At 40.5% G+C, this 25,843-nt stretch overlaps 4 protein-coding genes and 1 long non-coding RNA gene across 8 annotated transcripts in view; 2 read left to right on the top strand and 3 right to left on the bottom strand.

Moving 5' to 3' along the window:
• Positions 1 to 525: 525 nt before the first annotated feature.
• LOC117229376 (uncharacterized) overlaps positions 526 to 25,843 on the bottom strand; it is a 57,521-nt gene continuing 32,203 nt past the window's right edge. The window contains exons 4-8 of one of the 2 annotated variants that reach the window (XR_013037128.1): positions 8,840 to 9,136; positions 7,676 to 8,753; positions 6,548 to 7,428; positions 1,265 to 3,847; positions 526 to 948 (exon numbers count right to left, since the gene is read on the bottom strand). This is a non-coding gene — a long non-coding RNA (uncharacterized LOC117229376). The remainder of the gene's footprint in view (positions 949 to 1,264; positions 3,848 to 6,547; positions 7,429 to 7,675; positions 8,754 to 8,839; positions 9,137 to 25,843) is intronic. The other variant, XR_013037129.1, reaches the window with a different exon arrangement.
• On the top strand, positions 1,877 to 7,115 carry LOC143263797 (transcription elongation factor SPT5-like). Its single transcript, XM_076528515.1, has 11 exons — positions 1,877 to 2,100; positions 2,371 to 2,453; positions 2,521 to 2,776; positions 2,845 to 3,077; positions 3,155 to 3,653; positions 3,720 to 4,062; positions 4,585 to 5,171; positions 5,289 to 5,653; positions 5,739 to 6,140; positions 6,205 to 6,374; positions 6,590 to 7,115. The coding sequence occupies exons 1-11, from the start codon at positions 1,877 to 1,879 to the stop codon at positions 6,830 to 6,832; spliced, it is 3,405 nt and encodes a 1,134-aa protein (XP_076384630.1). The 3' UTR covers positions 6,833 to 7,115.
• On the bottom strand, positions 10,073 to 16,239 carry LOC143263798 (transcription elongation factor SPT5-like). Its single transcript, XM_076528517.1, has 12 exons — positions 15,848 to 16,239; positions 15,343 to 15,773; positions 14,990 to 15,072; positions 14,667 to 14,922; positions 14,366 to 14,598; positions 13,790 to 14,288; positions 13,381 to 13,723; positions 12,272 to 12,858; positions 11,790 to 12,154; positions 11,303 to 11,704; positions 11,069 to 11,238; positions 10,073 to 10,853 (listed from the first exon to the last, which is right to left on the bottom strand). Exons 2-12 carry the CDS (start codon positions 15,564 to 15,566, stop codon positions 10,611 to 10,613), a joined length of 3,405 nt encoding a protein of 1,134 aa, XP_076384632.1. The 5' UTR covers positions 15,567 to 15,773; positions 15,848 to 16,239; the 3' UTR covers positions 10,073 to 10,610.
• LOC143263804 (eukaryotic initiation factor 4A-III-like) lies at positions 18,219 to 20,617 on the top strand. 3 transcript variants are annotated; one of them, XM_076528530.1, is made up of 5 exons: positions 18,219 to 18,398; positions 19,003 to 19,338; positions 19,417 to 19,639; positions 19,710 to 19,931; positions 20,003 to 20,617. In XM_076528530.1, the coding sequence occupies exons 2-5, from the start codon at positions 19,050 to 19,052 to the stop codon at positions 20,268 to 20,270; spliced, it is 1,002 nt and encodes a 333-aa protein (XP_076384645.1). In that variant the 5' UTR covers positions 18,219 to 18,398; positions 19,003 to 19,049; the 3' UTR covers positions 20,271 to 20,617. The 3 variants fall into 3 exon arrangements, with proteins under 3 accessions (XP_076384645.1, XP_076384644.1, XP_076384643.1); XM_076528529.1 differs by having other exon boundaries at positions 18,219 to 18,468; XM_076528528.1 differs by having other exon boundaries at positions 18,220 to 18,812.
• Positions 20,426 to 25,485, bottom strand: LOC143263799 (transcription elongation factor SPT5-like). The gene is made up of 9 exons (XM_076528518.1): positions 24,932 to 25,485; positions 24,375 to 24,643; positions 24,056 to 24,311; positions 23,755 to 23,987; positions 23,179 to 23,677; positions 22,756 to 23,098; positions 21,653 to 22,236; positions 20,952 to 21,535; positions 20,426 to 20,866 (listed from the first exon to the last, which is right to left on the bottom strand). Exons 1-9 carry the CDS (start codon positions 25,159 to 25,161, stop codon positions 20,769 to 20,771), a joined length of 3,096 nt encoding a protein of 1,031 aa, XP_076384633.1. The 5' UTR covers positions 25,162 to 25,485; the 3' UTR covers positions 20,426 to 20,768.

Raw genomic sequence — 25,843 nt, 5'->3', positions numbered from 1 at the left:
AGTTTATTCCGTGACGGAGAGACAGCATTTTAACGCGCATCCAGATCCGCGCAGTTGGTTTAAAAAGAAAGCGGGAGATGATTGAAAGACAGAAGAAAACCAACGGGCCGTATGCGGGAGTGTCCACACCGGCAAGAACTTAGGCCGTCTCGCTCTACCATGCTTGCGATCTCACCCTTCTCGCGCATCCGTTTGCCTGATGCTCCATCTGAAACACGCGGCGCGATATACGATTTATACTTTTTGCCCCATGGGAACACAAGAGGTTTTTGTCGCTTCTATGATTCGATTGGAAAAGTCATGAAGGTCGAAAAGTCTTAGCATGTGTGAGCGTTCGGACAAGAAGATTATTGTTGGTTAGGTGTGTACTTTCTTCCTCGGAACTATTATTTCATTTGTTTTTTAATTTGTATTATTAACAAGCTGCCACTTTTTTTCGACACACCCTCCAGAATAATGTCATTACATGAAAAAATAGTCTACGCAAAATCTGAAATTGATCGGACAATAGGAAGTCATGCCGCATCGAATTTGAAAATTCTTTTTAATTTTTATAATTCATTTTTCACCGTTATAATCTATCGCCATGATACATTCTTGTACCTCTTTGGTTTTGTCCTTTCACACTCCATACGAATATAGAAACTAAATATGATTGCGTTAAAAAGAAAATCATGATTTTGAAATTTCAAACACAGATTGAATTTGGTGTACCGATACTGAGGACGAATGTAACGTCTAGTATGTCGAACAAGATATCACACCAAGGCCATCTAAATATCTAAATACTTTGATTTTGTACGCAAGGAGTTCGTAACGTACGAATACTCTTGTGAGGCTAATTTCGTTATATGTAATGTACATAAAATTACATTTTATTCTGGCATCGACATTCTCACTTCTGGAATGAATAAGGGCGTACTTTTCTGCTTGCATGAATTTGAGGCCCTGAAAATAGTCGTAGTTATTAAACAGTGGAACTATATGCATAGAAAAGGTTATTGTTTCTCTAATTACTAATTTAAATATGTATTAAATATGTATTCTAAAACAATATGAATGCAAGTTTCAGCTTTGTTTTTCAAATTTTTAAAAATGAAAATCGCATAAAATTGCAAAATTATTTGTTGCTATCGAAAATCCTTCTCGTCGAGTAGAAGACTGATTGCGGCCTGTCACAGTTGACAAGTAATACTGGGATGACTAAATTGACAAAATTGTGTAGATTCATAAACTAGAAAACGTTAGCTAAAATGTAGCTTACGGGTTTTTGAAAATTAATTACGGGGCGAAAAGTACAGGTCGTATAATAATCTCGCCGAGTGTTTCAAATGGAGCAACAAACAAACGGATGCGCGAGTAGAGTGAGGTCGCAAACATGATAAAGTAAGTCAAACTACATAGGTCGTCGGTATGACTTGTTTTGCTTGTGTGTTGTGCCGGTGTCGTGCTCTCTTGTTCCCTCGATACTCCCTCTCATTGTTTAAAACTGTGAAGCGACGACTAATCAGAGAAAGACAATTTCACTATCTGCCCTCGTAAAATAGGCGCTACGTTCTCGACTTCCTGCAGCTTGTTGAGGCTCTGTGTACGAGGTAGAAGCATAACTTTGTAATAAACATATAAGATCAGATTGGTACTGCGTTCTGTTTTTTCCGTTGTCCGTCAGATGGAAACATGTTACAACACGGTCAAAAATCACTACTAAAAAGATCTGTCACTAAAAAAATCACTACGGAAAATCATCAAATCAAAAATCATCGTTCTCTAACTTTTGGCTGGCATTCACCTCTAGCGTTGATCTTGTTGATCTAACCTAATAATACAGCTGCTCAATAATTCACGTGTGCCAAGCTCCGTAGTATTTCGTGGCGAGATGTCGGATTCAGAGACGAGTAATGTTTCGGATAATGAGAGCGAACATGAAGGCGGTGGCAGCGAAAGCGAACAGAATGAAAATCGTTCTGCGAAGTCTGCAGCTGGGAGCGATGCTGGCAGCGTCGGAGAAAGATCACGCAGCGTTTCCCGGAGTAGAAGTCCGTCTGGATCGCGTTCAAGAAGTCCGAGCAGGTCTCGATCACGGTCACGGTCGGCGTCTGGGTGAGCAAAATTTCTATCTTGTGCATTGTGCAAATTAATTAACTTTAACTTCGTAACGACCCATGCACGTTTTTTGAGACTAAAATAGATCAACTTTTATTACATTAGCTCATACTTTGTTCCACGAGAAAGTACATCGTACGTTATGACGCAGCGTTATAACCAGCATTACTTTAAATTCGCAATGTAGTCTGGTGCATACAGTTGTTGCAACTACAAGAATATTTCAGGCACATGCCTGCTAAAAGTCTTTTCAAATTAAATTTTTAGTTCAGAGGATGGCAGAGAAGACGAAGCAGAGGAAGCTAGGTCTGGAGATGAAGATGTGGCGGAACCAGAAGAAGAACCAGAAGGTATAGAAAGAATATATTATTTAGACTATTGGAATATGTTTATTCTGTGATTCATATATATAATCAGGGGAAGATTTGGATGGAAGCAGTGAGTATGATGAAGAGGAGGAGGAAGAAGATGATGACAGATCTAGAAAGAAAAAGAAGAAAGATAAGTACGGCGGCTTCATCATAGACGAGGCTGAAGTAGATGACGAAGTCGAGGATGACGACGAATGGGAAGAGGGTGCACAAGAAATTGGTATTGTGGGGAACGAAGTAGATGAGTTGGGCCCTACAGCTAGGGAAATTGAAGGAAGGCGCAGAGGAACTAGTTTGTGGGAGTAAGTATTGTCATCTGCAATTATTGTAAAAAACTCTTTACTAAATTAATATTTACAATTTCTCACAGCTCTCAGAAAGAAGATGAGATAGAGGAATACTTGAGGAAGAAGTATGCAGACGAGTCTGTGGCAGCTCGCCATTTCGGAGATGGTGGTGAAGAGATGAGTGATGAAATCACTCAACAGACTTTACTGCCGGGTGTAAAAGATCCTAATTTATGGATGGTAAAATGCCGCATTGGAGAGGAGAAGGCGACAGTGCTTCTACTTATGCGAAAGTTCATAACGTATCAAATGTCAAGTATGTACTAATTCGTTATTACTGTATTTTTTATTAATAATTATAGTTATTCCTAACCACACCATTTTATTTATTAGATGAACCACTTCAGATTAAATCTGTTGTCGCGCCTGAGGGTGTAAAGGGTTATATTTACATCGAGGCTTACAAACAGCCGCATGTAAAAGCCGCTATCGAGAATGTGGGAAATTTAAGAATGGGTATCTGGAAGCAACAAATGGTACCGATTAAGGAAATGACTGATGTGTTACGCGTGGTCAAAGAACAGACAGGACTGAAAGCAAAGCAGTGGGTTAGATTGAAAAGGGGCATTTACAAAGACGACATAGCGCAAGTTGATTACGTTGATTTGGCACAGAATCAGGTTCACTTGAAGCTAGTGCCCAGAATCGACTATACAAGGCCACGCGGGGCTTTGAGAACAGCGCAAAGTGAATCCGAAGCTCTGAAACGGAAAAAGAAAAGAAGACCAGCAGCAAAGCCGTTTGACCCTGAAGCTATTCGAGCAATTGGTGGAGAAGTTACTAGTGACGGTGATTTCTTGATATTCGAGGGAAACAGATACAGCAGAAAGGGGTATGTCTTATATTAAATATTTCTTTGGTAGGATAGTTAAAATACATACTATGTATTTCGTTTCAGATTCCTGTACAAAAATTTTACAACAAGCGCCATCATCGCGGAAGGTGTAAAACCAACCCTCTCCGAATTGGAAAGATTTGAAGAAGCTCCCGAAGGTGTTGAAATAGATTTAAGCGGAGGTCCAGTATCTGGAAACAAAGAGGACACTGCTGTGACACATTCCTTCAGTACTGGTGACAATGTCGAAGTGTGCGAGGGTGAATTGATCAACTTGCAAGGGAAAATCGTTTCGATAGACGGAAACATGATAATGGTCATGCCAAAACATGAAGAACTGAAGGAAGCATTAGAATTTCAAGCGTCAGAATTACGAAAATACTTCACCATGGGAGATCACGTGAAAGTACGTATGAAAATAATCAATGTGTAGAGGCTAAGAGAAAAAGAAAACTATTCTATTTATTAATACACAGTAACGCATACAAAATCTAATATAAAAAGACAATAAGGCAGTATACAATAATTCTCGTAATCGCATGCCGAAGCCGTAAACCGTGTTCGTTATGCATATTGTAATTCCGTATCGTAATCTTATTTGCGAGCGTGTTCGTAAATTGCGTGTCGACGTTCGTCGCATTCTGCCTCGTGCTCTGCGAGCGCGTCCTTTTGTCGGTGCTCTGGCCGAACGTTAAGAGCCTTCTTACGAATTTGGCCGTTTCGCACGACCAGCGCCCAACGGTCGCCGATCGTCCTACCAGCATCTCGATGTTTAGGTCATGCGCACGTACGTCACGTGGGGTTAACACATGGGAGTCCGCGAGCACCGATCGACTGTTGTGATTTCGGAGGTCGCTCCGATAATAACAAATAACTTTCGGCTCTTACAAATGACTGATTCAAATTATACGTTACCAATTACTTGCAGGTTGTTGCCGGAAGGTACGAAGGTGACACAGGTCTAATCGTTCGGGTAGAACAAAATAGAGTGGTTTTATTCTCTGATCTATCGATGCACGAGCTCGAGGTCCTTCCTAGAGATTTGCAACTTTGTTCCGACATGGCCACCGGTGTGGACAGCTTGGGTCAGTTCCAATGGGGCGATTTAGTACAATTGGACGCACAAACAGTAGGTGTAATTGTTCGTCTTGAACGCGAGAACTTCCATGTCCTGTCCATGCATGGAAAAGTGATTGAGGCTAGACCGCAAGGCTTAACAAAACGTCGGGAGAACAGAAACGCGGTTGCGTTGGACTCGCAGCAAAATACCATACAGAAGAAGGACATTGTGAAGGTGGTGGATGGACCTCATGCTGGAAGAGGTGGTGAGATCAAACATCTGTACAGAAGCTTCGCGTTTCTACATTCGAGGATGTTCGTGGACAACGGTGGAATATTCGTTTGCAAGACGAGACATTTGCAACTATCTGGCGGGAACAAGTCTGGCATGAATTCTATGACACCGGTAGCAGGATTCATGTCACCGAGAATAGCTTCGCCGATGCATCCTAGCGGGTAAGTAGGATTTCCACAATTTTTCTGTTATTCTTTACGCATGGTAGACTACTTAAATATTTCATTCGGAAAGTCAAAGGTAGAAAAGTAACCTTGGGCCATACAAATTGTTTGTAGAGGTGGCTTTGCCAAAGGCGGAGGCGGTGGTGGAGGAAGAGGCGGCAGAAGCCGCGGTGGCGGATTCCGCCGAGACAGGGAACTGATAGGAACCACCATAAAGATAACCGGTGGACCATACAAAGGAAATGTCGGAATTGTAAAGGATACCACGGAGACGACAGTGCGTGTGGAGTTGCATTCCTCCTGCCAGACCATCTCCGTGAACAGGTCGCACATTGCGAACGTCAGTGTGCCGACCAAAGATGGTGGCTTCAGCAGCTACAACAGAACACCAGCTTACGTTGCCGGCAGTCAAACTCCGATGTATGCCAGAGATGGATCGAAAACACCTATGCATGGTTCACAGACACCTATGTATGAGAGTGAGTATCCTCAAAGTTTGTCTTATTCACTTTACACACGATTCAAGAATACGAGTATAATAATTGTACAATGCTATATTTGCAGATGGTTCTCGTACACCTCATTACGGCTCGATGACACCGTCCCATGACGGCTCACGAACACCGGGACAATCAGGTGCCTGGGACCCAGCGGTTACTAACACTCCCGCAAGGACAAATGACTTCGACAGTTACAGCATGGAGGAGGGTGGATCCCCAGGTTACGCTCCAGGTTATCCTCCCACCGGTGGCCCGTTTACGCCACAAACACCTGGCACAATGTACGGGTCAGAGCAGAGTTTCAGCTCGTACCAACCGAGTCCTAGTCCAGCTGGGAGTGCAACAGCTAGTCCTAGTCCTGCAGGCTACGTTGCTACTCCTTCACCAAGTGGTACTGGATACACCACCAGTCCACATGGAGCCTTTGCTACTCCCTCACCGATGGGCTATAGTCCAATGACTCCTGGTAAGTGCTATTCTTCAAGTACCATCGTTTTGTAAAGAATACTTCTAATGTTGCCTTCTCGCAGGAGCTGCGGGCAGTCCATATAATCCGCAAACACCAGGTGCAGGTTTGGATACCAGTATCGGCATCATAGGAGGAACCGAATGGCATACTACAGACATTGAGGTGAGAATTCGGGATACTCATCAGGATCCTTTGCTCGCTGGACAACAGGGTGTTATTCGAGGAATATCCGTGAGTATTATCAAGCATACATTAAAGTTTACAGTGTATTTTCTAAGAAGGTTATTTCGACAGAAGTTTATGAAGAAGTAATGTTTAGAAATGAAAACAAATGCGAGCGTTGTAACTACTGTTACGAGTATAAAGGGTTAAAATTGGAAATATTTCATAGTGGAGAAAATTACCTTGAACAGCTGGAAGTATTCATGATTGGAATCTATTTATAGGGTGGCATGTGCGCTGTCTTCTTGCCAGTCGAAGATAGAGTCGTGAATCTGGTCTGCGAGGAACTTGAACCAGTGGTACCCTCGCGAGGTGACAGGGTCAAGGTCATAATCGGTGAAGACAGAGAAGCCGTAGGCATGCTACTTTCCATAGACAACCAGGAGGGTGTAGTGAAACTGAACAAGGACGAGGTGAAGATGTTGCACCTGCGATTCTTATGTAAAATGAAGCCCGCGAACACGTAATTGTCCATTTCAAGATAGATCGCTAACCAGCGAAGACAATTTCATGGAATAGTTGGAATACTGTGATAGGCGTACAGAGTGTATAAAATGTTTCACACTTCTACGTTGCATTTACTATGAAACGTAAAAAAAAGAATGTTTTATCATAACAATGTTTTTTGCCGGAAGACTTTTTTGTAAACAAATCAACTTTTTACATAACTGTTAAAATTTTTACACATTTATGGTAAAATGATGATCAAGATGCAACAAATACAGTTATAAAATACATTTTACACTACAATTTGTGTATTTATTTTTCGTACTTATTACATATACAATCGAAAGAATGCCATGGTAGTTTACAAAGTAGTAACATATGGTGTCTATATTCTAAAGCCATTTATGAAACATATATGGATCAAGGTGCTTTATTTTTATCATCCATCACAATTATCGCGTAACTAATTTATACAATTATATTACAACATGTGCATTAATGTACAAGATGAAGTATGGGGATGAATATTGAGAATGTCATCTATTTTTTCCAATGGTGCATAATTCAAAAGTTTCTACAGTAGTATCTCTTCAATCCTAGTGCATCAAGTGCATATCTGCAATGCATAAACAAGCACATTTACACTTTCCTAACAAACATGTTATAAACCATTATTACTTGTAGGTTAAAAAAAATATAATTTGCTATTGCTACACATTTTAGACGTGCGATATACATAGGTTTGTTTATCTCGAGGATTATATGAAATCTATGAAAGTATGGTTAAAATTTTAGTAACAGATAATTAATCCATAAATGATGTGAAATTATTTATTTACATAGTGATAAAATGTAATAATTACCCCTCTATGTATTCTGCCTGTAGCAGACTAAGATAAGCTTCTCATTTGTTGCCAATCACTTTTCCACAAGTAAAACGTCGCACCGGTATGATCATTTTTTGCCACCAGAGGGATATACATACAGTAATGGGTACTATTCCATCTGCGCACGATATAGAATTCTTTTTTGCTCTGATTGGTCAACTATTCACTGCTGAAACAAGATCCACTGCGGATTGGATGCGCAGTAAGCTTAGGATTTAGCCCTTAGTGTGTCCACCTAAATATCTCCTCTAATTGTGAGGGTATAAAAAATATTTTGCATGCTATTTGAACGATTTAAAAAAAAACATCGTATTGCAACAAAAATATTTTTTCCAAAGTAATTTTTTTGGAGTTTACAAGGTCATCGATATTTTTTTGTGTATAATTGTATAATTTTTTTATTGAATCGTGTAGCTGATGTAAAAATATGTTTAGTTATGTACATTACATGACCTTGAAATGATTTTCGAGATCAAAAATTAAATGAAAACAAAAATTTTTTCCAATGACCAATAATGCATGTTTCTCAAGTTTAGTTAATCTTGGTGAAAGACCGACTCCGTCGGTAAACAACATACTCTCAAAAAACGATTCATCGCGTTCATACTGCTGTAAACCCCATCGACAAAAATTCAGGCGATTTTCAAAATCTTGTCAATGAAGATTCTGATGGAGAGACACATGGATGAATGGATGAAATTTTTGTTTATGAAGTATTCGTATTATGCTTGTTTTGGAAATAGTAGTTATCCGTTCCAATTGTCGTGTACTAACATGCAGATTTTCAGCAACTTTTTCCATAACAAATCTCGTATTTAATTCGTTTGTAACACTATTGGTTCGCATACGCTTCTTCGTATTGACACTGACACTTTAAAAAAAAAGTTTGACTATCTTCCCATATGTACTACGCGATAGACAGTTCCGTTCAGGAAATTTCTTTCGGTATAACCGAACAGCTTGCCTTAAACACTGACCACTTTTCCCATAAATCAGAATCATATCAATTTTCTCTTGCTTTAAACAACTCATCGTGTACGATAATATCGATAAACTGAAGAATTAATTGGGAATGAGCAGATTTCTGCGGTGTCAGAAGCCATTCGTAGTGTAATAGTAAACATGTTTATTTATAATTACAAATTCCCGAACAACGTCTTCGTCTTTAAAACCTCGATAGACAAAAATTTTTGTTTCCATTTAATTTTTGATCTCGAAGGTCATTTCAATTCAGGAGCTTTTTCTATTCCCAATTCAAGACCTTTTTATTTACTGCGCTACCATATCCACGCAGTTGCTTTGGAAAGAGAACGGGAGATGATCGAGAGAGACAGAACGAAACCAGCGGGCTCTATGGGCGATGAAAACTTAGGCCGTCTCACTTTATCGTGCTTGTGATCTCACCCTTTTCGCGTATTCGTTTGCCTGGTGCTCCAACTGAAACATGCGTTGCGACATTCGATTTGTACTTTTCGCCCCGTAGGAACACAAGATACCTCCGGAAACTTTTTGTTCGAGCCTTGGACATGTCAGACCTTTTCGTCCTCGGGCCCAGCAGGCCAGGCGGTTCATAATAGGGGTTGTAAACAACTCGGATATTGGTTTTGGTTCTTGAAATGTTTATGAAGAACCGAGATATTTTTATAACTGTTATAAGATATACCGGTTCCGGTTTCGGTTCTTCAGAACCGTTATTTTCTATAACTTTTATTTCTCGATGATAAATTTCGGTTATAATTCTACTTAAGGTAACAAATAAATCGTATCTCCTTTAGGGATTTAAAATGTGTATTATTGACAAGCAGCGACTTTCGACCATCGAATTATTTTCGACACGCCCTCCAGAATTATGCCATTAGATGAAAACTATGCAAAATCTGAAATTGGTCGGATAATGGGTGTCGCACCGAATTTGAAAATTTTTTCATTTTTGCAATTCATTTCTCACCGTTATAATCTATCGCCATGATACATTTTTGTACCTCTTTGGATTTGTCCAATCACGCTCTATATGAATATAGAAACAAAATATGATTTCGTTAGAAAGAAAATCATGATTTTGAAGAAAAAAATTTTTTTGCCGTTACATGTGTTTTTGATGTCTATCCAATGATTGACGCGCGTAGATTGTGCGACAAGTAGGCAGAGCGCGACAAAGACAGGCGTAAGTGGCACGCGAACGAAGCGTGACAAAGATGCGCGTAGGGCGCGTGAATGCCTGACTGAGAAAGACGAAGAAACCTCGCATTAGAGCGGGAACTATCGCTTAGAACGATACAACGAACCCATGGGAACACACGTCAGAGGTCGAACCGAGGTTCGCGAGGAAAGGACAGAGAAATCAAGAAACACGCGTCGGAACGAGAACTGACATTCGAGGGTGTAAAGGGTTATATTTACACAGAGGCTTACAAACAAATGGTACAGATTAAGGAAATGAATGATGAGTTTCGCGTGTTCAAAGAACAGACAGGATTAAAAGCAAAGCAGTGGGTTAGATTGAAGAGGGGCACTTACAAAGACGATATAGCGCAAGTGGATTACGTTGATTTGACACAGAATCAGGTTCACTTGAAGCTAGTGCCCAGAATCGACTACACAAGGCCTCGCGGGGCTTTGAAAACTGCGCAATGTGAATCCGAAAGTCTGAAACGGATAAATGTTGCATTTTGATCATCATTTTACCATAAATGTGTAAAAATTTTAACAGTTATATAAAAAGTTGATTTGTTTACAAAAAAGTCTTCCGGCAAAAAACATTGTTATGATAAAACATTCTTTTTTTTACGTTTCATAGTAAATGCAACGTAGAAGTGTGAAACATTTTATACACTCTGTACGCCTATCACAGTATTCCAACTATTCCATGAAATTGTCTTCGCTGGTTAGCGATCTATCTTGAAATGGACAATTACGTGTTCGCGGGCTTCATTTTACATAAGAATCGCAGGTGCAACATCTTCACCTCGTCCTTGTTCAGTTTCACTACACCCTCCTGGTTGTCTATGGAAAGTAGCATGCCTACGGCTTCTCTGTCTTCACCGATTATGACCTTGACCCTGTCACCTCGCGAGGGTACCACTGGTTCAAGTTCCTCGCAGACCAGATTCACGACTCTATCTTCGACTGGCAAGAAGACAGCGCACATGCCACCCTATAAATAGATTCCAATCATGAATACTTCCAGCTGTTCAAGGTAATTTTCTCCACTATGAAATATTTCCAATTTTAACCCTTTATACTCGTAACAGTAGTTACAACGCTCGCATTTGTTTTCATTTCTAAACATTACTTCTTCATAAACTTCTGTCGAAATAACCTTCTTAGAAAATACACTGTAAACTTTAATGTATGCTTGATAATACTCACGGATATTCCTCGAATAACACCCTGTTGTCCAGCGAGCAAAGGATCCTGATGAGTATCCCGAATTCTCACCTCAATGTCTGTAGTATGCCATTCGGTTCCTCCTATGATGCCGATACTGGTATCCAAACCTGCACCTGGTGTTTGCGGATTATATGGACTGCCCGCAGCTCCTGCGAGAAGGCAACATTAGAAGTATTCTTTACAAAACGATGGTACTTGAAGAATAGCACTTACCAGGAGTCATTGGACTATAGCCCATCGGTGAGGGAGTAGCAAAGGCTCCATGTGGACTGGTGGTGTATCCAGTACCACTTGGTGAAGGAGTAGCAACGTAGCCTGCAGGACTAGGACTAGCTGTTGCACTCCCAGCTGGACTAGGACTCGGTTGGTACGAGCTGAAACTCTGCTCTGACCCGTACATTGTGCCAGGTGTTTGTGGCGTAAACGGGCCACCGGTGGGAGGATAACCTGGAGCGTAACCTGGGGATCCACCCTCCTCCATGCTGTAACTGTCGAAGTCATTTGTCCTTGCGGGAGTGTTAGTAACCGCTGGGTCCCAGGCACCTGATTGTCCCGGTGTTCGTGAGCCGTCATGGGACGGTGTCATCGAGCCGTAATGAGGTGTACGAGAACCATCTGCAAATATAGCATTGTACAATTATTATACTCGTATTCTTGAATCGTGTGTAAAGTGAATAAGACAAACTTTGAGGATACTCACTCTCATACATAGGTGTCTGTGAACCATGCATAGGTGTTTTCGATCCATCTCTGGCATACATCGGAGTTTGACTGCCGGCAACGTAAGCTGGTGTTCTGTTGTAGCTGCTGAAGCCACCATCTTTGGTCGGCACACTGACGTTCGCAATGTGCGACCTGTTCACGGAGATGGTCTGGCAGGAGGAATGCAACTCCACACGCACTGTCGTCTCCGTGGTATCCTTTACAATTCCGACATTTCCTTTGTATGGTCCACCGGTTATCTTTATGGTGGTTCCTATCAGTTCCCTGTCTCGGCGGAATCCGCCACCGCGGCTTCTGCCGCCTCTTCCTCCACCACCGCCTCCGCCTTTGGCAAAGCCACCTCTACAAACAATTTGTATGGCCCAAGGTTACTTTTCTACCTTTGACTTTCCGAATGAAATATTTAAGTAGTCTACCATGCGTAAAGAATAACAGAAAAATTGTGGAAATCCTACTTACCCGCTAGGATGCATCGGCGAAGCTATTCTCGGTGACATGAATCCTGCTACCGGTGTCATAGAATTCATGCCAGACTTGTTCCCGCCAGATAGTTGCAAATGTCTCGTCTTGCAAACGAATATTCCACCGTTGTCCACGAACATCCTCGAATGTAGAAACGCGAAGCTTCTGTACAGATGTTTGATCTCACCACCTCTTCCAGCATGAGGTCCATCCACCACCTTCACAATGTCCTTCTTCTGTATGGTATTTTGCTGCGAGTCCAACGCAACCGCGTTTCTGTTCTCCCGACGTTTTGTTAAGCCTTGCGGTCTAGCCTCAATCACTTTTCCATGCATGGACAGGACATGGAAGTTCTCGCGTTCAAGACGAACAATTACACCTACTGTTTGTGCGTCCAATTGTACTAAATCGCCCCATTGGAACTGACCCAAGCTGTCCACACCGGTGGCCATGTCGGAACAAAGTTGCAAATCTCTAGGAAGGACCTCGAGCTCGTGCATCGATAGATCAGAGAATAAAACCACTCTATTTTGTTCTACCCGAACGATTAGACCTGTGTCACCTTCGTACCTTCCGGCAACAACCTGCAAGTAATTGGTAACGTATAATTTGAATCAGTCATTTGTAAGAGCCGAAAGTTATTTGTTATTATCGGAGCGACCTCCGAAATCACAACAGTCGATCGGTGCTCGCGGACTCCCATGTGTTAACCCCACGTGACGTACGTGCGCATGACCTAAACATCGAGATGCTGGTAGGACGATCGGCGACCGTTGGGCGCTGGTCGTGCGAAACGGCCAAATTCGTAAGAAGGCTCTTAACGTTCGGCCAGAGCACCGACAAAAGGACGCGCTCGCAGAGCACGAGGCAGAATGCGACGAACGTCGACACGCAATTTACGAACACGCTCGCAAATAAGATTACGATACGGAATTACAATATGCATAACGAACACGGTTTACGGCTTCGGCATGCGATTACGAGAATTATTGTATACTGCCTTATTGTCTTTTTATATTAGATTTTGTATGCGTTACTGTGTATTAATAAATAGAATAGTTTTCTTTTTCTCTTAGCCTCTACACATTGATTATTTTCATACGTACTTTCACGTGATCTCCCATGGTGAAGTATTTTCGTAATTCTGACGCTTGAAATTCTAATGCTTCCTTCAGTTCTTCATGTTTTGGCATGACCATTATCATGTTTCCGTCTATCGAAACGATTTTCCCTTGCAAGTTGATCAATTCACCCTCGCACACTTCGACATTGTCACCAGTACTGAAGGAATGTGTCACAGCAGTGTCCTCTTTGTTTCCAGATACTGGACCTCCGCTTAAATCTATTTCAACACCTTCGGGAGCTTCTTCAAATCTTTCCAATTCGGAGAGGGTTGGTTTTACACCTTCCGCGATGATGGCGCTTGTTGTAAAATTTTTGTACAGGAATCTGAAACGAAATACATAGTATGTATTTTAACTATCCTACCAAAGAAATATTTAATATAAGACATACCCCTTTCTGCTGTATCTGTTTCCCTCGAATATCAAGAAATCACCGTCACTAGTAACTTCTCCACCAATTGCTCGAATAGCTTCAGGGTCAAACGGCTTTGCTGCTGGTCTTCTTTTCTTTTTCCGTTTCAGAGCTTCGGATTCACTTTGCGCTGTTCTCAAAGCCCCGCGTGGCCTTGTATAGTCGATTCTGGGCACTAGCTTCAAGTGAACCTGATTCTGTGCCAAATCAACGTAATCAACTTGCGCTATGTCGTCTTTGTAAATGCCCCTTTTCAATCTAACCCACTGCTTTGCTTTCAGTCCTGTCTGTTCTTTGACCACGCGTAACACATCAGTCATTTCCTTAATCGGTACCATTTGTTGCTTCCAGATACCCATTCTTAAATTTCCCACATTCTCGATAGCGGCTTTTACATGCGGCTGTTTGTAAGCCTCGATGTAAATATAACCCTTTACACCCTCAGGCGCGACAACAGATTTAATCTGAAGTGGTTCATCTAATAAATAAAATGGTGTGGTTAGGAATAACTATAATTATTAATAAAAAATACAGTAATAACGAATTAGTACATACTTGACATTTGATACGTTATGAACTTTCGCATAAGTAGAAGCACTGTCGCCTTCTCCTCTCCAATGCGGCATTTTACCATCCATAAATTAGGATCTTTTACACCCGGCAGTAAAGTCTGTTGAGTGATTTCATCACTCATCTCTTCACCACCATCTCCGAAATGGCGAGCTGCCACAGACTCGTCTGCATACTTCTTCCTCAAGTATTCCTCTATCTCATCTTCTTTCTGAGAGCTGTGAGAAATTGTAAATATTAATTTAGTAAAGAGTTTTTTACAATAATTGCAGATGACAATACTTACTCCCACAAACTAGTTCCTCTGCGCCTTCCTTCAATTTCCCTAGCTGTAGGGCCCAACTCATCTACTTCGTTCCCCACAATACCAATTTCTTGTGCACCCTCTTCCCATTCGTCGTCATCCTCGACTTCGTCATCTACTTCAGCCTCGTCTATGATGAAGCCGCCGTACTTATCTTTCTTCTTTTTCTTTCTAGATCTGTCATCATCTTCTTCCTCCTCCTCTTCATCATACTCACTGCTTCCATCCAAATCTTCCCCTGATTATATATATGAATCACAGAATAAACATATTCCAATAGTCTAAATAATATATTCTTTCTATACCTTCTGGTTCTTCTTCTGGTTCCGCCACATCTTCATCTCCAGACCTAGCTTCCTCTGCTTCGTCTTCTCTGCCATCCTCTGAACTAAAAATTTAATTTGAAAAGACTTTTAGCAGGCATGTGCCTGAAATATTCTTGTAGTTGCAACAACTGTATGCACCAGACTACATTGCGAATTTAAAGTAATGCTGGTTATAACGCTGCGTCATAACGTACGATGTACTTTCTCGTGGAACAAAGTATGAGCTAATGTAATAAAAGTTGATCTATTTTAGTCTCAAAAAACGTGCATGGGTCGTTACGAAGTTAAAGTTAATTAATTTGCACAATGCACAAGATAGAAATTTTGCTCACCCAGACGCCGACCGTGACCGTGATCGAGACCTGCTCGGACTTCTTGAACGCGATCCAGACGGACTTCTACTCCGGGAAACGCTGCGTGATCTTTCTCCGACGCTGCCAGCATCGCTCCCAGCTGCAGACTTCGCAGAACGATTTTCATTCTGTTCGCTTTCGCTGCCACCGCCTTCATGTTCGCTCTCATTATCCGAAACATTACTCGTCTCTGAATCCGACATCTCGCCACGAAATACTACGGAGCTTGGCACACGTGAATTATTGAGCAGCTGTATTATTAGGTTAGATCAACAAGATCAACGCTAGAGGTGAATGCCAGCCAAAAGTTAGAGAACGATGATTTTTGATTTGATGATTTTCCGTAGTGATTTTTTTAGTGACAGATCTTTTTAGTAGTGATTTTTGACCGTGTTGTAACATGTTTCCATCTGACGGACAACGGAAAAAACAGAACGCAGTACCAATCTGATCTTATATGTTTATTACAAAGTTATGCTTCTACCTCGTACACAGAGCCTCAACAAGCTGCAGGAAGTCGAGAACGTAGCGCCTATTTTACGAGGGCAGATAGTGAAATTGTCTTTCTCTGATTAGTCGTCGCTTCACAGTTTTAAACAATGAGAGGGAGTATCGAGGGAACAAGAGAGCACGACACCGGCACAACACACAAGCAAAACAAGTCATACCGACGACCTATGTAGTTTGACTTACTTTATCATGTTTGCGACCTCACTCTACTCGCGCATCCGTTTGTTTGTTGCTCCATTTGAAACACTCGGCGAGATTATTATACGACCTGTACTTTTCGCCCCGTAATTAATTTTCAAAAACCCGTAAGCTACATTTTAGCTAACGTTTTCTAGTTTATGAATCTACACAATTTTGTCAATTTAGTCATCCCAGTATTACTTGTCAACTGTGACAGGCCGCAATCAGTCTTCTACTCGACGAGAAGGATTTTCGATAGCAACAAATAATTTTGCAATTTTATGCGATTTTCATTTTTAAAAATTTGAAAAACAAAGCTGAAACTTGCATTCATATTGTTTTAGAATACATATTTAATACATATTTAAATTAGTAATTAGAGAAACAATAACCTTTTCTATGCATATAGTTCCACTGTTTAATAACTACGACTATTTTCAGGGCCTCAAATTCATGCAAGCAGAAAAGTACGCCCTTATTCATTCCAGAAGTGAGAATGTCGATGCCAGAATAAAATGTAATTTTATGTACATTACATATAACGAAATTAGCCTCACAAGAGTATTCGTACGTTACGAACTCCTTGCGTACAAAATCAAAGTATTTAGATATTTAGATGGCCTTGGTGTGATATCTTGTTCGACATACTAGACGTTACATTCGTCCTCAGTATCGGTACACCAAATTCAATCTGTGTTTGAAATTTCAAAATCATGATTTTCTTTTTAACGCAATCATATTTAGTTTCTATATTCGTATGGAGTGTGAAAGGACAAAACCAAAGAGGTACAAGAATGTATCATGGCGATAGATTATAACGGTGAAAAATGAATTATAAAAATTAAAAAGAATTTTCAAATTCGATGCGGCATGACTTCCTATTGTCCGATCAATTTCAGATTTTGCGTAGACTATTTTTTCATGTAATGACATTATTCTGGAGGGTGTGTCGAAAAAAAGTGGCAGCTTGTTAATAATACAAATTAAAAAACAAATGAAATAATAGTTCCGAGGAAGAAAGTACACACCTAACCAACAATAATCTTCTTGTCCGAACGCTCACACATGCTAAGACTTTTCGACCTTCATGACTTTTCCAATCGAATCATAGAAGCGACAAAAACCTCTTGTGTTCCCATGGGGCAAAAAGTATAAATCGTATATCGCGCCGCGTGTTTCAGATGGAGCATCAGGCAAACGGATGCGCGAGAAGGGTGAGATCGCAAGCATGGTAGAGCGAGACGGCCTAAGTTCTTGCCGGTGTGGACACTCCCGCATACGGCCCGTTGGTTTTCTTCTGTCTTTCAATCATCTCCCGCTTTCTTTTTAAACCAACTGCGCGGATCTGGATGCGCGTTAAAATGCTGTCTCTCCGTCACGGAATAAACTATACCAGAAACGAAACTCTTGTCAAAAGTTGGAACCTTCAATCTTTTCGTCGTCGAATCGTCAATTTGAGTGACCCTGTCTGAACGTTCCAGATAAAGAAATTATTTATTAATGTTTATTTTACTATTAATTAATTACTATAATGATCACAAGTTCTTCCTTCGTAACCCTCATACGTTACTTGGGATGAACATTTGTTCATGTTTTAGATTTGTACTATATAAATTTCTACTTCTCTGCGATTGTTTTTTTATTCGACACATTCGTTTAATATAGTATGAGATTGGGAATAAAACACAATTGGTAGAAGTAGAAGATAAAATAGGAATAGGTGAAAACTGTGAAATAATCTTTTATTTTCCTGTGTTCGTAATGCGAGGACACAAATCTATACGTTGTGCACTGGATGTACAACAAAGTTCTGTGCACGGGAAGTTCGTTCGTGAGTATCACAAAAGTTCCACCTCGAAGAAACGTTCTATGACCACAGCTTGCCTCCGAGCGTAAAGATTATGTATATGTGTATATACATAGTTTCCCCTATTAGAACCTCGCCACAAACTAATTGGCATGCAAAATATTTTTATTTACACCAATAGTGTTCACGGAAGGCATTCGAAAAGCACATTACATATTCAAACCATAGTATTCTCCCCTTTCCTACAAATTCTCACACTTCTAATAATTTGTTTCTGTCATTTCTTATTTCCATTCCAATATTCGGTACAGTTAGATTTCGTGTTAATTTTTGTCTTATAAAAGCGAAAAGTATGAGACCGCAAGCACAGTAAAATGAGACGGCCTAAGTTTTCATTGGAGTGGACACTCAACATAGAGCCGCTGCTTTCGTTCTGTCTCTCTCGATCATCAGCCGTTCTCTTTCTAAGGACCGGGTGTGCAGTAAAATGGCGAGGATAAAAATGCTTACTATGGTGAAGCAGAATTGCTCACTTAAGGTGAGCCATGACTGTACAGTTTAATTGTGTTTTAAGTATTCTTTTAGTACGTATGGATTTATAGTAGTGTGTGAGTAAGAGGAAATTAATTTGTGTAATAAAATTTTAATGAATCTATAGGATAATTATAACAAGTTTTATCGGACAGTGTAAACAAGAGTTTTAACTTCCGTGTGTAAAGTTCCCTAACTTGCTAGAAGTGCATATCGTATTCACCGTTATTCTTTGGCAAATAGACAAAAATGAAAATATAACAAAAATAGACAAAAATGGCGGAAGTAAAATCACGTCGCGTCGCTCAAACAGAAGATTTATCAAATGTTGAGTTTGAAACCAGTGAAGATGTGGAGGTCATTCCCACATTTGATAATATGGGACTCAGAGATGAATTATTACGAGGAATCTATGCCTACGGTATTATAATAATTCTATATTTTTGTGTAGCATGTAAACATATATAACCTATTTGCCAAGTTTCTGTTTGATTACTTTAATTTACACGCATACGAAGACGTCATTGATAGTCTCATTTCGTTAATATTATTCTCATTTACTTCCTATTTATATATATAAAATTCCTATAGACGCAATATTTTTATTGCAGGTTTCGAGAAACCTTCTGCTATTCAGCAAAGGTCCGTCAAGCCCATAATGAAAGGACGAGACGTAATTGCACAAGCCCAATCTGGTACAGGAAAGACAGCGACATTTTCGATTGCTATACTGCAGTCTTTAGATACACAAGTTAGAGAAACACAAGTCTTGGTACTTTCTCCTACGAGAGAATTGGCAACTCAAATACAAAAGGTTATCCTGGCATTGGGCGATTTTATGAATGTACAGTGTCATGCATGTATTGGAGGTACCAATCTAGGAGAAGACATTAGAAAATTAGATTATGGACAACATGTTGTATCCGGAACACCTGGCAGAGTATTTGGTAAATACATAACATAGTTAACAAAACTGATGTTACAAACATAAAATAGATTTATGGATAATTCTATGTTATTTTCAGATATGATAGAAAGAAGAGTTCTCAGGACAAGGGCAATTAAGATGCTAGTCCTTGATGAATCAGATGAAATGTTAAACAAAGGTTTTAAGGAACAAATTTATGATGTATACAGATATTTGCCTCCTGCGACACAAGTAGTATTAGTATCTGCTACATTACCACATGAAATTCTTGAAATGACTAGTAAATTTATGACAGATCCAGTTCGTATTTTAGTTAAACGGTAAGATACAGCTTTATAGATTCAACTTTGAATAATTGTTTCGACAGTAATAATTCATGATTAATTGCAGCGATGAATTGACATTGGAAGGAATGAAGCAGTTCTTTGTTGCTGTAGAAAGGGAGGAAGAGAAATTTGATACGTTATGTGATTTGTACGATATACTGACAATAACACAGGCTGTAATCTTTTGCAACACCAAGCGTAAAGTAGATTGGTTGACAGAAAAAATGAGAGAAGCTAATTTTGAAGAAAGGGACAACATTAGGAAAGAGTTCAGATCTGGTCAAAGGTATGTTCATTAAACGTACATTACTGTATAAATAAAATGTATGATATTTACAATATATTTTAATTTTATAGTCGTGTACTAATAACAACTGATGTCTGGGCAAGAGGAATAGATGTACAACAAGTATCCCTTGTAATCAATTATGACTTACCCAACAATCGTGAGTTATACATTCATAGAATAGGTCGGTCAGGTCGTTTTGGCAGAAAGGGTGTTTCTATAAGTTTTGTTAAAACTGACGACATCAGGATTCTGCGAGACATCGAACAATATTATTCCACACAAATTGATGAGATGCCGATGAATGTAGCGGTTTTAATAGACGACTGTATTAACTAAGAATTTAAACAAAACTCTCCTGTTTTGTTCTGCATTACTTTATAAAAAAAAGGAGTTCAATTATTAATTAATTATTATTAATTATATTAAGTATTATAATTAACTTAAATATAATGTATCAATAGAAACATAAGGATAAAAACGGAGCGAGAAGATTTATAATTATTATTTTATTATTTATATTACAATCTTTATATTGTATTATTTACATCTAACACAATATATGTCAAGAAGAAACTGCAGTATTATTGTTGTGTAGAATATATGTGTATTGCAGAGAATAATGCTTTGATATGTACATGGATATTATCTATTAAAGTAAAAGTACGTTTGCTGTTAAGATGAAACTGTGAGCTTAATTGTTCCGACGTGTCCTTCATAGACTTCAATAATGCTTTTACGGAAGATGAATTTCTATCTGTTGGTTTCATATTAATTTGCAATTGAGTCAACGAGTCGTTGTGCCACGTGTCACTTGTTCTTGCGGGACTGTTATATTTATATAACCGCTGGGTCCCAGGCCCCTGATTGTCCCGGCGTTCGTGAGCCGTCCTGGGACGGTGTCATCGAGCCGTAATGAGGTGTACGAGAACCATCTGCAAATATAGCATTGTACAATTATTATACCCGTATTCTTGAATCGTGTGTAAAGTGAATAAGACAAACTTTGGGGATACTCACTCTCATACATAGGTGTCTGTGAACCATACGTAGGTGTTTTCGATCCATCTCTGGCATACATCGGAGTTTGACTGCCGGCAACGTAAGCTGGTGTTCTGTTGCTGCTGTAGCTGCTGAAGCCACCATCTCTGCTCGTCACATTGACATTCGCAATATGCGATCTGTTCACGGCGATTGTCTGGCAGGAGGAATGCAACTCCACACGCACTGCCCCGTCTGGGATGGTATCCTTTACAATCCCGATATTTCCTTTGTATGGTCCACCGGTTATCTTTATGGAGGTTCCTATCAGTTCTCTGTCTCGGCTGAATCCGCCACCGTAGTTTCTGCCGCCTCTGCACCCACCACTGCCGCCACCGCTGCCTCCACCTCTGCCACCACCTCTGCCTCTACCTCTGCCACCTCCACTACTACCGCCACTGTCTCCACCACTGCCACCGCCTCTGCTTCCGCCACTGCCACCGCCTCTGCTCCCACCACTGCCGTCGCCTCTGCTTCCACCACTGCCGTCGCCTCTGCCTTCGCTACTGCCACCGCCTCTGCCTCCACCTCCACCACTGCCACCGCCTCTGGCAAAGCCACTTCTACAAACAATTTGTATGTCCCAAGGTTACTTTTTTATCTTTGACTTTCAAAATGAAATATTTAAGTAGTCTACCCTGCGTAAAGAATAACAGAAAAATTGTGGAAATCCTACTTACCCGCTAGGATGCATCGGCGAAGCTATTCTCGGTGACATGAATCCTGCCACCGGTGTCATAGAATTCATGCCAGACTTGTTCCCGCCACACAGTTCCAAATGTCTCGTCTTGCAAACGAACATTCCGCCGTTGTCCACGAACATCCTCGAATATAGAAACGCAAAGTTTCTATAGAGATGTCTTATTCTCCCATCTCTTCCGGCGTGGGGCCCATCCACCACTTTCACAATGTCTTTTCGTATCACATTTTGCTGTGAATCTAACGCAAACGTGTTTTTGCTCTCCCAACGTTTTTTTAAGCCTTGAGGTCTAGCTTCAATCACTTTTCCATGCATGGACAGAACATGGAAGTTCTCGCGTCCAAGACGGACAATTACACCTACTGTCTGTGCGTCCAAGTGTACTAAATCGCCCAACTCGAACTGACCTAAGCTGTCCACACCGGTTGCCACGTCGGGACAAAGTTGCAAATCTGTAGGAAGGACCTCGAGCTCGTGCATCGACAGATCGGGGAATAAAATCACTCTATTTTCATCCACCCGAATGATTAGACCTGTTTCACCTACGTACCTCCCGGCAATAACCTGCAAGTAATTGGTAACGTATAATTTGAATCAGTCATTTGTAAGAGCCGAAAGTTATTTGTTATTATCGGAGCGACCTCCGAAATCACAACAGTCGATCGGTGCTCGCGGACTCCCATGCGTTAACCCCACGTGAGATACGTGTGTATGATCTAAACTTCGCGACGCTGCTAGGACGATCGGCGGCCATTGGGCGCTGGTCGAGCAAAACGGACAAATTCGTAAGAAGACTCGTAATGTTCGGCCGGAGCACCGACAAAAGGATGCGCTCGCAGAGCACGAGGCAGAACGCGACGAACGTCGGCATGCAATTTACGATCACGCTCGCAAATAAGATTACGATACTGTATTACAATATAATGAACACGATTTACGACTTCGGCATGCGATTACGAGAATTATTGTATACTGCTTTACTGTCTTTTTGTATTGTATTTTATGTGTATCACTGTTTAGTAAGATAAATAGAATAGTTTTTTGTTCTCTTAGTCTCTACACATTAATTATTTTCATACGTACTTTCACGTGATCTCCCATTTTGAAGTATTTTTTCAACTCTGACGCTTGACATTCTAATGCTTCCTTTAGCTCTTCATGTTTTGGCATGACCATTATCTTGTTTCCGTCTATCGAAACGATCTTCCCTTGCAAGTTGGCCAATTCACCCTCGCACACTTCGACATTGTCACCAGTACTGAAGGAATGTGTCACAGCAGTGTCCTCTTTGTTTCCAGATACTGGACCTCCGCTTAAATCTATTTCAACACCTTCGGGAGCTTCTTCAAATGTTTCCAATTCGGAGAGGGTTGGTTTTACACCTTCCGCGATGATGGCGCTTGTTTTAAAATTTTTGTACAGGAATCTGGAACGAAATACATAGTATGTATTTTAACTATCCTACCAAAGAAATATAAATATTAAATATTAAAATATAAGACATACCCCTTTCTGCTGTATCTGTTTCCCTCGAATATCAAGAAATCACCGTCACTAGTAACTTCTCCACCAATTGCTCGAATAGCTTCAGGGTCAAACGGCTTTGCTGCTGGTCTTCTTTTCTTTTTCCGTTTCAGAGCTTCGGATTCACATTCCTCAGTTTTCAAAGCCCCGCGAGGCCTTGTATAGTCGATTCTAGGTAATAGCTTCAAGTGAACCTGATTCTGTGTCAAATCAACGTAATCCACTTGCGCTATGTCGTCTTTGTAAGTGCCCCTCTTCAATCTGACCCACTGCTTTGCTCTCAGTCCTGTCTGTTGTTTGACCACGCGTAACACATCAGTCATTTCCTTAATCGGTACCATTTGTTGCTTCCAGATACTCATTTTTAAACTTCCCACATCCTCGATAGCGGCTTTTACATGCGCCTGTTTGTAAGCCTCGACGTAAATACAACCCTTTAAACCCTCAGGCGCGACAACAGATTTAATCTGAAGTGGTTCATCTAATAAATAAAATGGTGTGGTTAGAAATAACTATAATTATTAATAAAAAATACAGTAATAACGAATTAGTGCATACTTGTCGTTTGATACGTTATGAACTTCCGCATAAGTAGAAACGCAGTCGCCTTCTCCTCTCCAATGCGGCATTTTACCATCCATAAATTAGGATCTTTTACTCCTGGCAGTAAAGACTTTTGAGTGATTTCATCACTCATCTCTTCGCCACCATCTCCGAAATGGCGAGCTGCCACAGACTCGTCTGCATACTTCTTCGTCAAGTATTCCTCTATCTCATCTTCTTTCCGAGAGCTGTCAAAAATTGTAAATATTAATTTAGTAAAGAGTTTTTTACATTATTTGCAGATGACAATACTTACTCCCACAAACTAGTTTCTCTGCGTCTTCCTTCAATTTCCCTAGCTGTAGGCCCCACCTCATCTACTTCGTTCCTTACGATACCAATTTCGTGTACACCCTCTTCCCATTCGTCGTCATCCTCGACTTCGTCATCTACTTCAGCCTCGTCTATGATGAAGCCGCCGTACTTGTTTCTTTTTGTTCTCTTTCGAGATCTGTCATCATCTTCTTCCTCCTCCTCTTCATCACATTCACTGCTTCCATCCGAATCTTTCCCTGATTATATATATGAATCATAGAATAAACATATTCCAATACTCTAAATAATATTCTTTATACCTTCTGGTTCTTGTTCTGGTTCTTGTTCTGGTTCTTGTTCTGATTCTTGTTCTGATTCTTGTTCTGGTTCTTGTTCTGGTTCTTGTTCTGGTTCTTGTTCTGGTTCTTGTTCTGGTTCTTGTTCTGGAAAACAAGAATGTTCGTCAGAACAAGAATGTTCGTCAGAACAAGAATGTTCGTCAGAACAAGAATGTTCTGGTTCTGCTGAATCTTCTCTCTCATCTCCAGACTTAGCTTCTTCTGCTTCGTCTTCACTGCTATCCTCCGAACTAAAAATTTAATTTGAAATACTGTTATATATAATGATTATAGATTATTACTATTATATATTCTTGTAGTTGCAACAACTATATGCACCACACTACATTGCGAATTTAAAGTAATGCTGGTAATAACGCGGCGTCATAATATACAATGTTCTTTTTCTTGGAACATATTTCGAAGTATGAACTAATGTAATAAAAGTTGATCTATTTTAGCTTCAATAAACATGCACGAGTCGTTACGAAGTAAAGTTAATTAATTTGTACAATGCACAAGGTAGAAATTTTGCTCACCTAGACGTCGACGAAGACCGTGATGACCGGGAGGAGCTGCTGGAACTTGTTGAACGTGTTCCAGATGAACTTCTACTCCGGGGAACGCTGCGTGATCTTTCTTCGACGCTGCCAGCATCGCTCTCAGCTGCAGACTTCACAGAACGATTTTCATCCTGTTCGCTTTCGCTGCCACTGTCTTCATGTTCGCTCTCATTATCCGAAACATTACTCTTCTCTGAATCCGACATCTCGCCACGAAATACTACGGTTCTTGTCACACGCGAATTATTTAGCAGCAGGATTATAAAGCTAGATCAACAAGATCAACACTACAAGTGAACGCCAGCCAAAAGTTAGAACGATGATTTTTGATTAACGATTTTAGATTGATGATTTTTAGTAGTGATTTTTGTAGTGATAGATTTTTTTAGTAGCACTTTTTGACCGTGTTATATAATATGTTTCCATCCGACGGACAAAGGAACAAACACAGAACGCAAACTAATCTGATAAAATTGTAAACATATAAGATATGTTTACGAAGATCTCTCAACACTTCTACCTCGCACGTACAACCTCAACAAACAGAATGGATTCGAGAACGTAGCCCCCATTTATACGAGCGCAGGCAGTGAAATTGTCTTTCTCTGATTGGTCGACGCTTCACAGGTAGGCAGTACCGCCCTCACAGTTTTAAACAAAGAGAGGGAGTGTCGAGGGAACAAGAGAGCACGACACCGGCACAACACATAAGCGAAACAAGTCACACCGACGACCTGTATAGTTTGTCTTACTTTATCATGTTTGCTATCTCACTTTATTCGCGCATCCGTTTGCTTGGTGCTCCATTTGAAACACTCGGCGAGATATTATACGACCTGTACTTTTCGCCCCGTAATTAATTTTCAAAAACCCGTAAGCTACATTTTA

The sequence above is a fragment of the Megalopta genalis genome, chromosome 1 (genome assembly GCF_051020955.1).
Source record: "Megalopta genalis isolate 19385.01 chromosome 1, iyMegGena1_principal, whole genome shotgun sequence".
NCBI classification, from domain to species: domain Eukaryota; kingdom Metazoa; phylum Arthropoda; class Insecta; order Hymenoptera; family Halictidae; genus Megalopta; species Megalopta genalis.
This window is presented reverse-complemented; position numbering and strand designations above follow the sequence as displayed.

What these genes read in the sequence shown, in the direction of transcription:
- LOC143263797 (XM_076528515.1), top strand. Translation starts at nt 1,877, where the DNA reads ATGTCGGATTCAGAGACGAGTAATGTTTCGGATAATGAGAGCGAACAT. An exon ending in AGAGGAACTAGTTTGTGGGA is followed by an intron (nt 2,777 to 2,844) that starts GTAAGTATTGTC and finishes AATTTCTCACAG; the next exon opens with CTCTCAGAAAGAAGATGAGA. An exon ending in CCATGGGAGATCACGTGAAA is followed by an intron (nt 4,063 to 4,584) that starts GTACGTATGAAA and finishes AATTACTTGCAG; the next exon opens with GTTGTTGCCGGAAGGTACGA.
- LOC143263798 (XM_076528517.1), bottom strand. Translation starts at nt 15,566, where the DNA reads ATGTCGGATTCAGAGACGAGTAATGTTTCGGATAATGAGAGCGAACAT. An exon ending in ACCAGAAGAAGAACCAGAAG is followed by an intron (nt 14,923 to 14,989) that starts GTATAGAAAGAA and finishes ATATATAATCAG; the next exon opens with GGGAAGATTTGGATGGAAGC. An exon ending in TCGCCGATGCATCCTAGCGG is followed by an intron (nt 12,155 to 12,271) that starts GTAAGTAGGATT and finishes AATTGTTTGTAG; the next exon opens with AGGTGGCTTTGCCAAAGGCG.
- LOC143263804 (XM_076528528.1), top strand. Translation starts at nt 18,668, where the DNA reads ATGGCGGAAGTAAAATCACGTCGCGTCGCTCAAACAGAAGATTTATCA. An exon ending in AACACCTGGCAGAGTATTTG is followed by an intron (nt 19,339 to 19,416) that starts GTAAATACATAA and finishes TGTTATTTTCAG; the next exon opens with ATATGATAGAAAGAAGAGTT. An exon ending in GTTCGTATTTTAGTTAAACG is followed by an intron (nt 19,640 to 19,709) that starts GTAAGATACAGC and finishes GATTAATTGCAG; the next exon opens with CGATGAATTGACATTGGAAG.
- LOC143263799 (XM_076528518.1), bottom strand. Translation starts at nt 25,161, where the DNA reads ATGTCGGATTCAGAGAAGAGTAATGTTTCGGATAATGAGAGCGAACAT. An exon ending in CGGTCTTCGTCGACGTCTAG is followed by an intron (nt 24,644 to 24,931) that starts GTGAGCAAAATT and finishes TTAAATTTTTAG; the next exon opens with TTCGGAGGATAGCAGTGAAG. An exon ending in TCGCCGATGCATCCTAGCGG is followed by an intron (nt 21,536 to 21,652) that starts GTAAGTAGGATT and finishes AATTGTTTGTAG; the next exon opens with AAGTGGCTTTGCCAGAGGCG.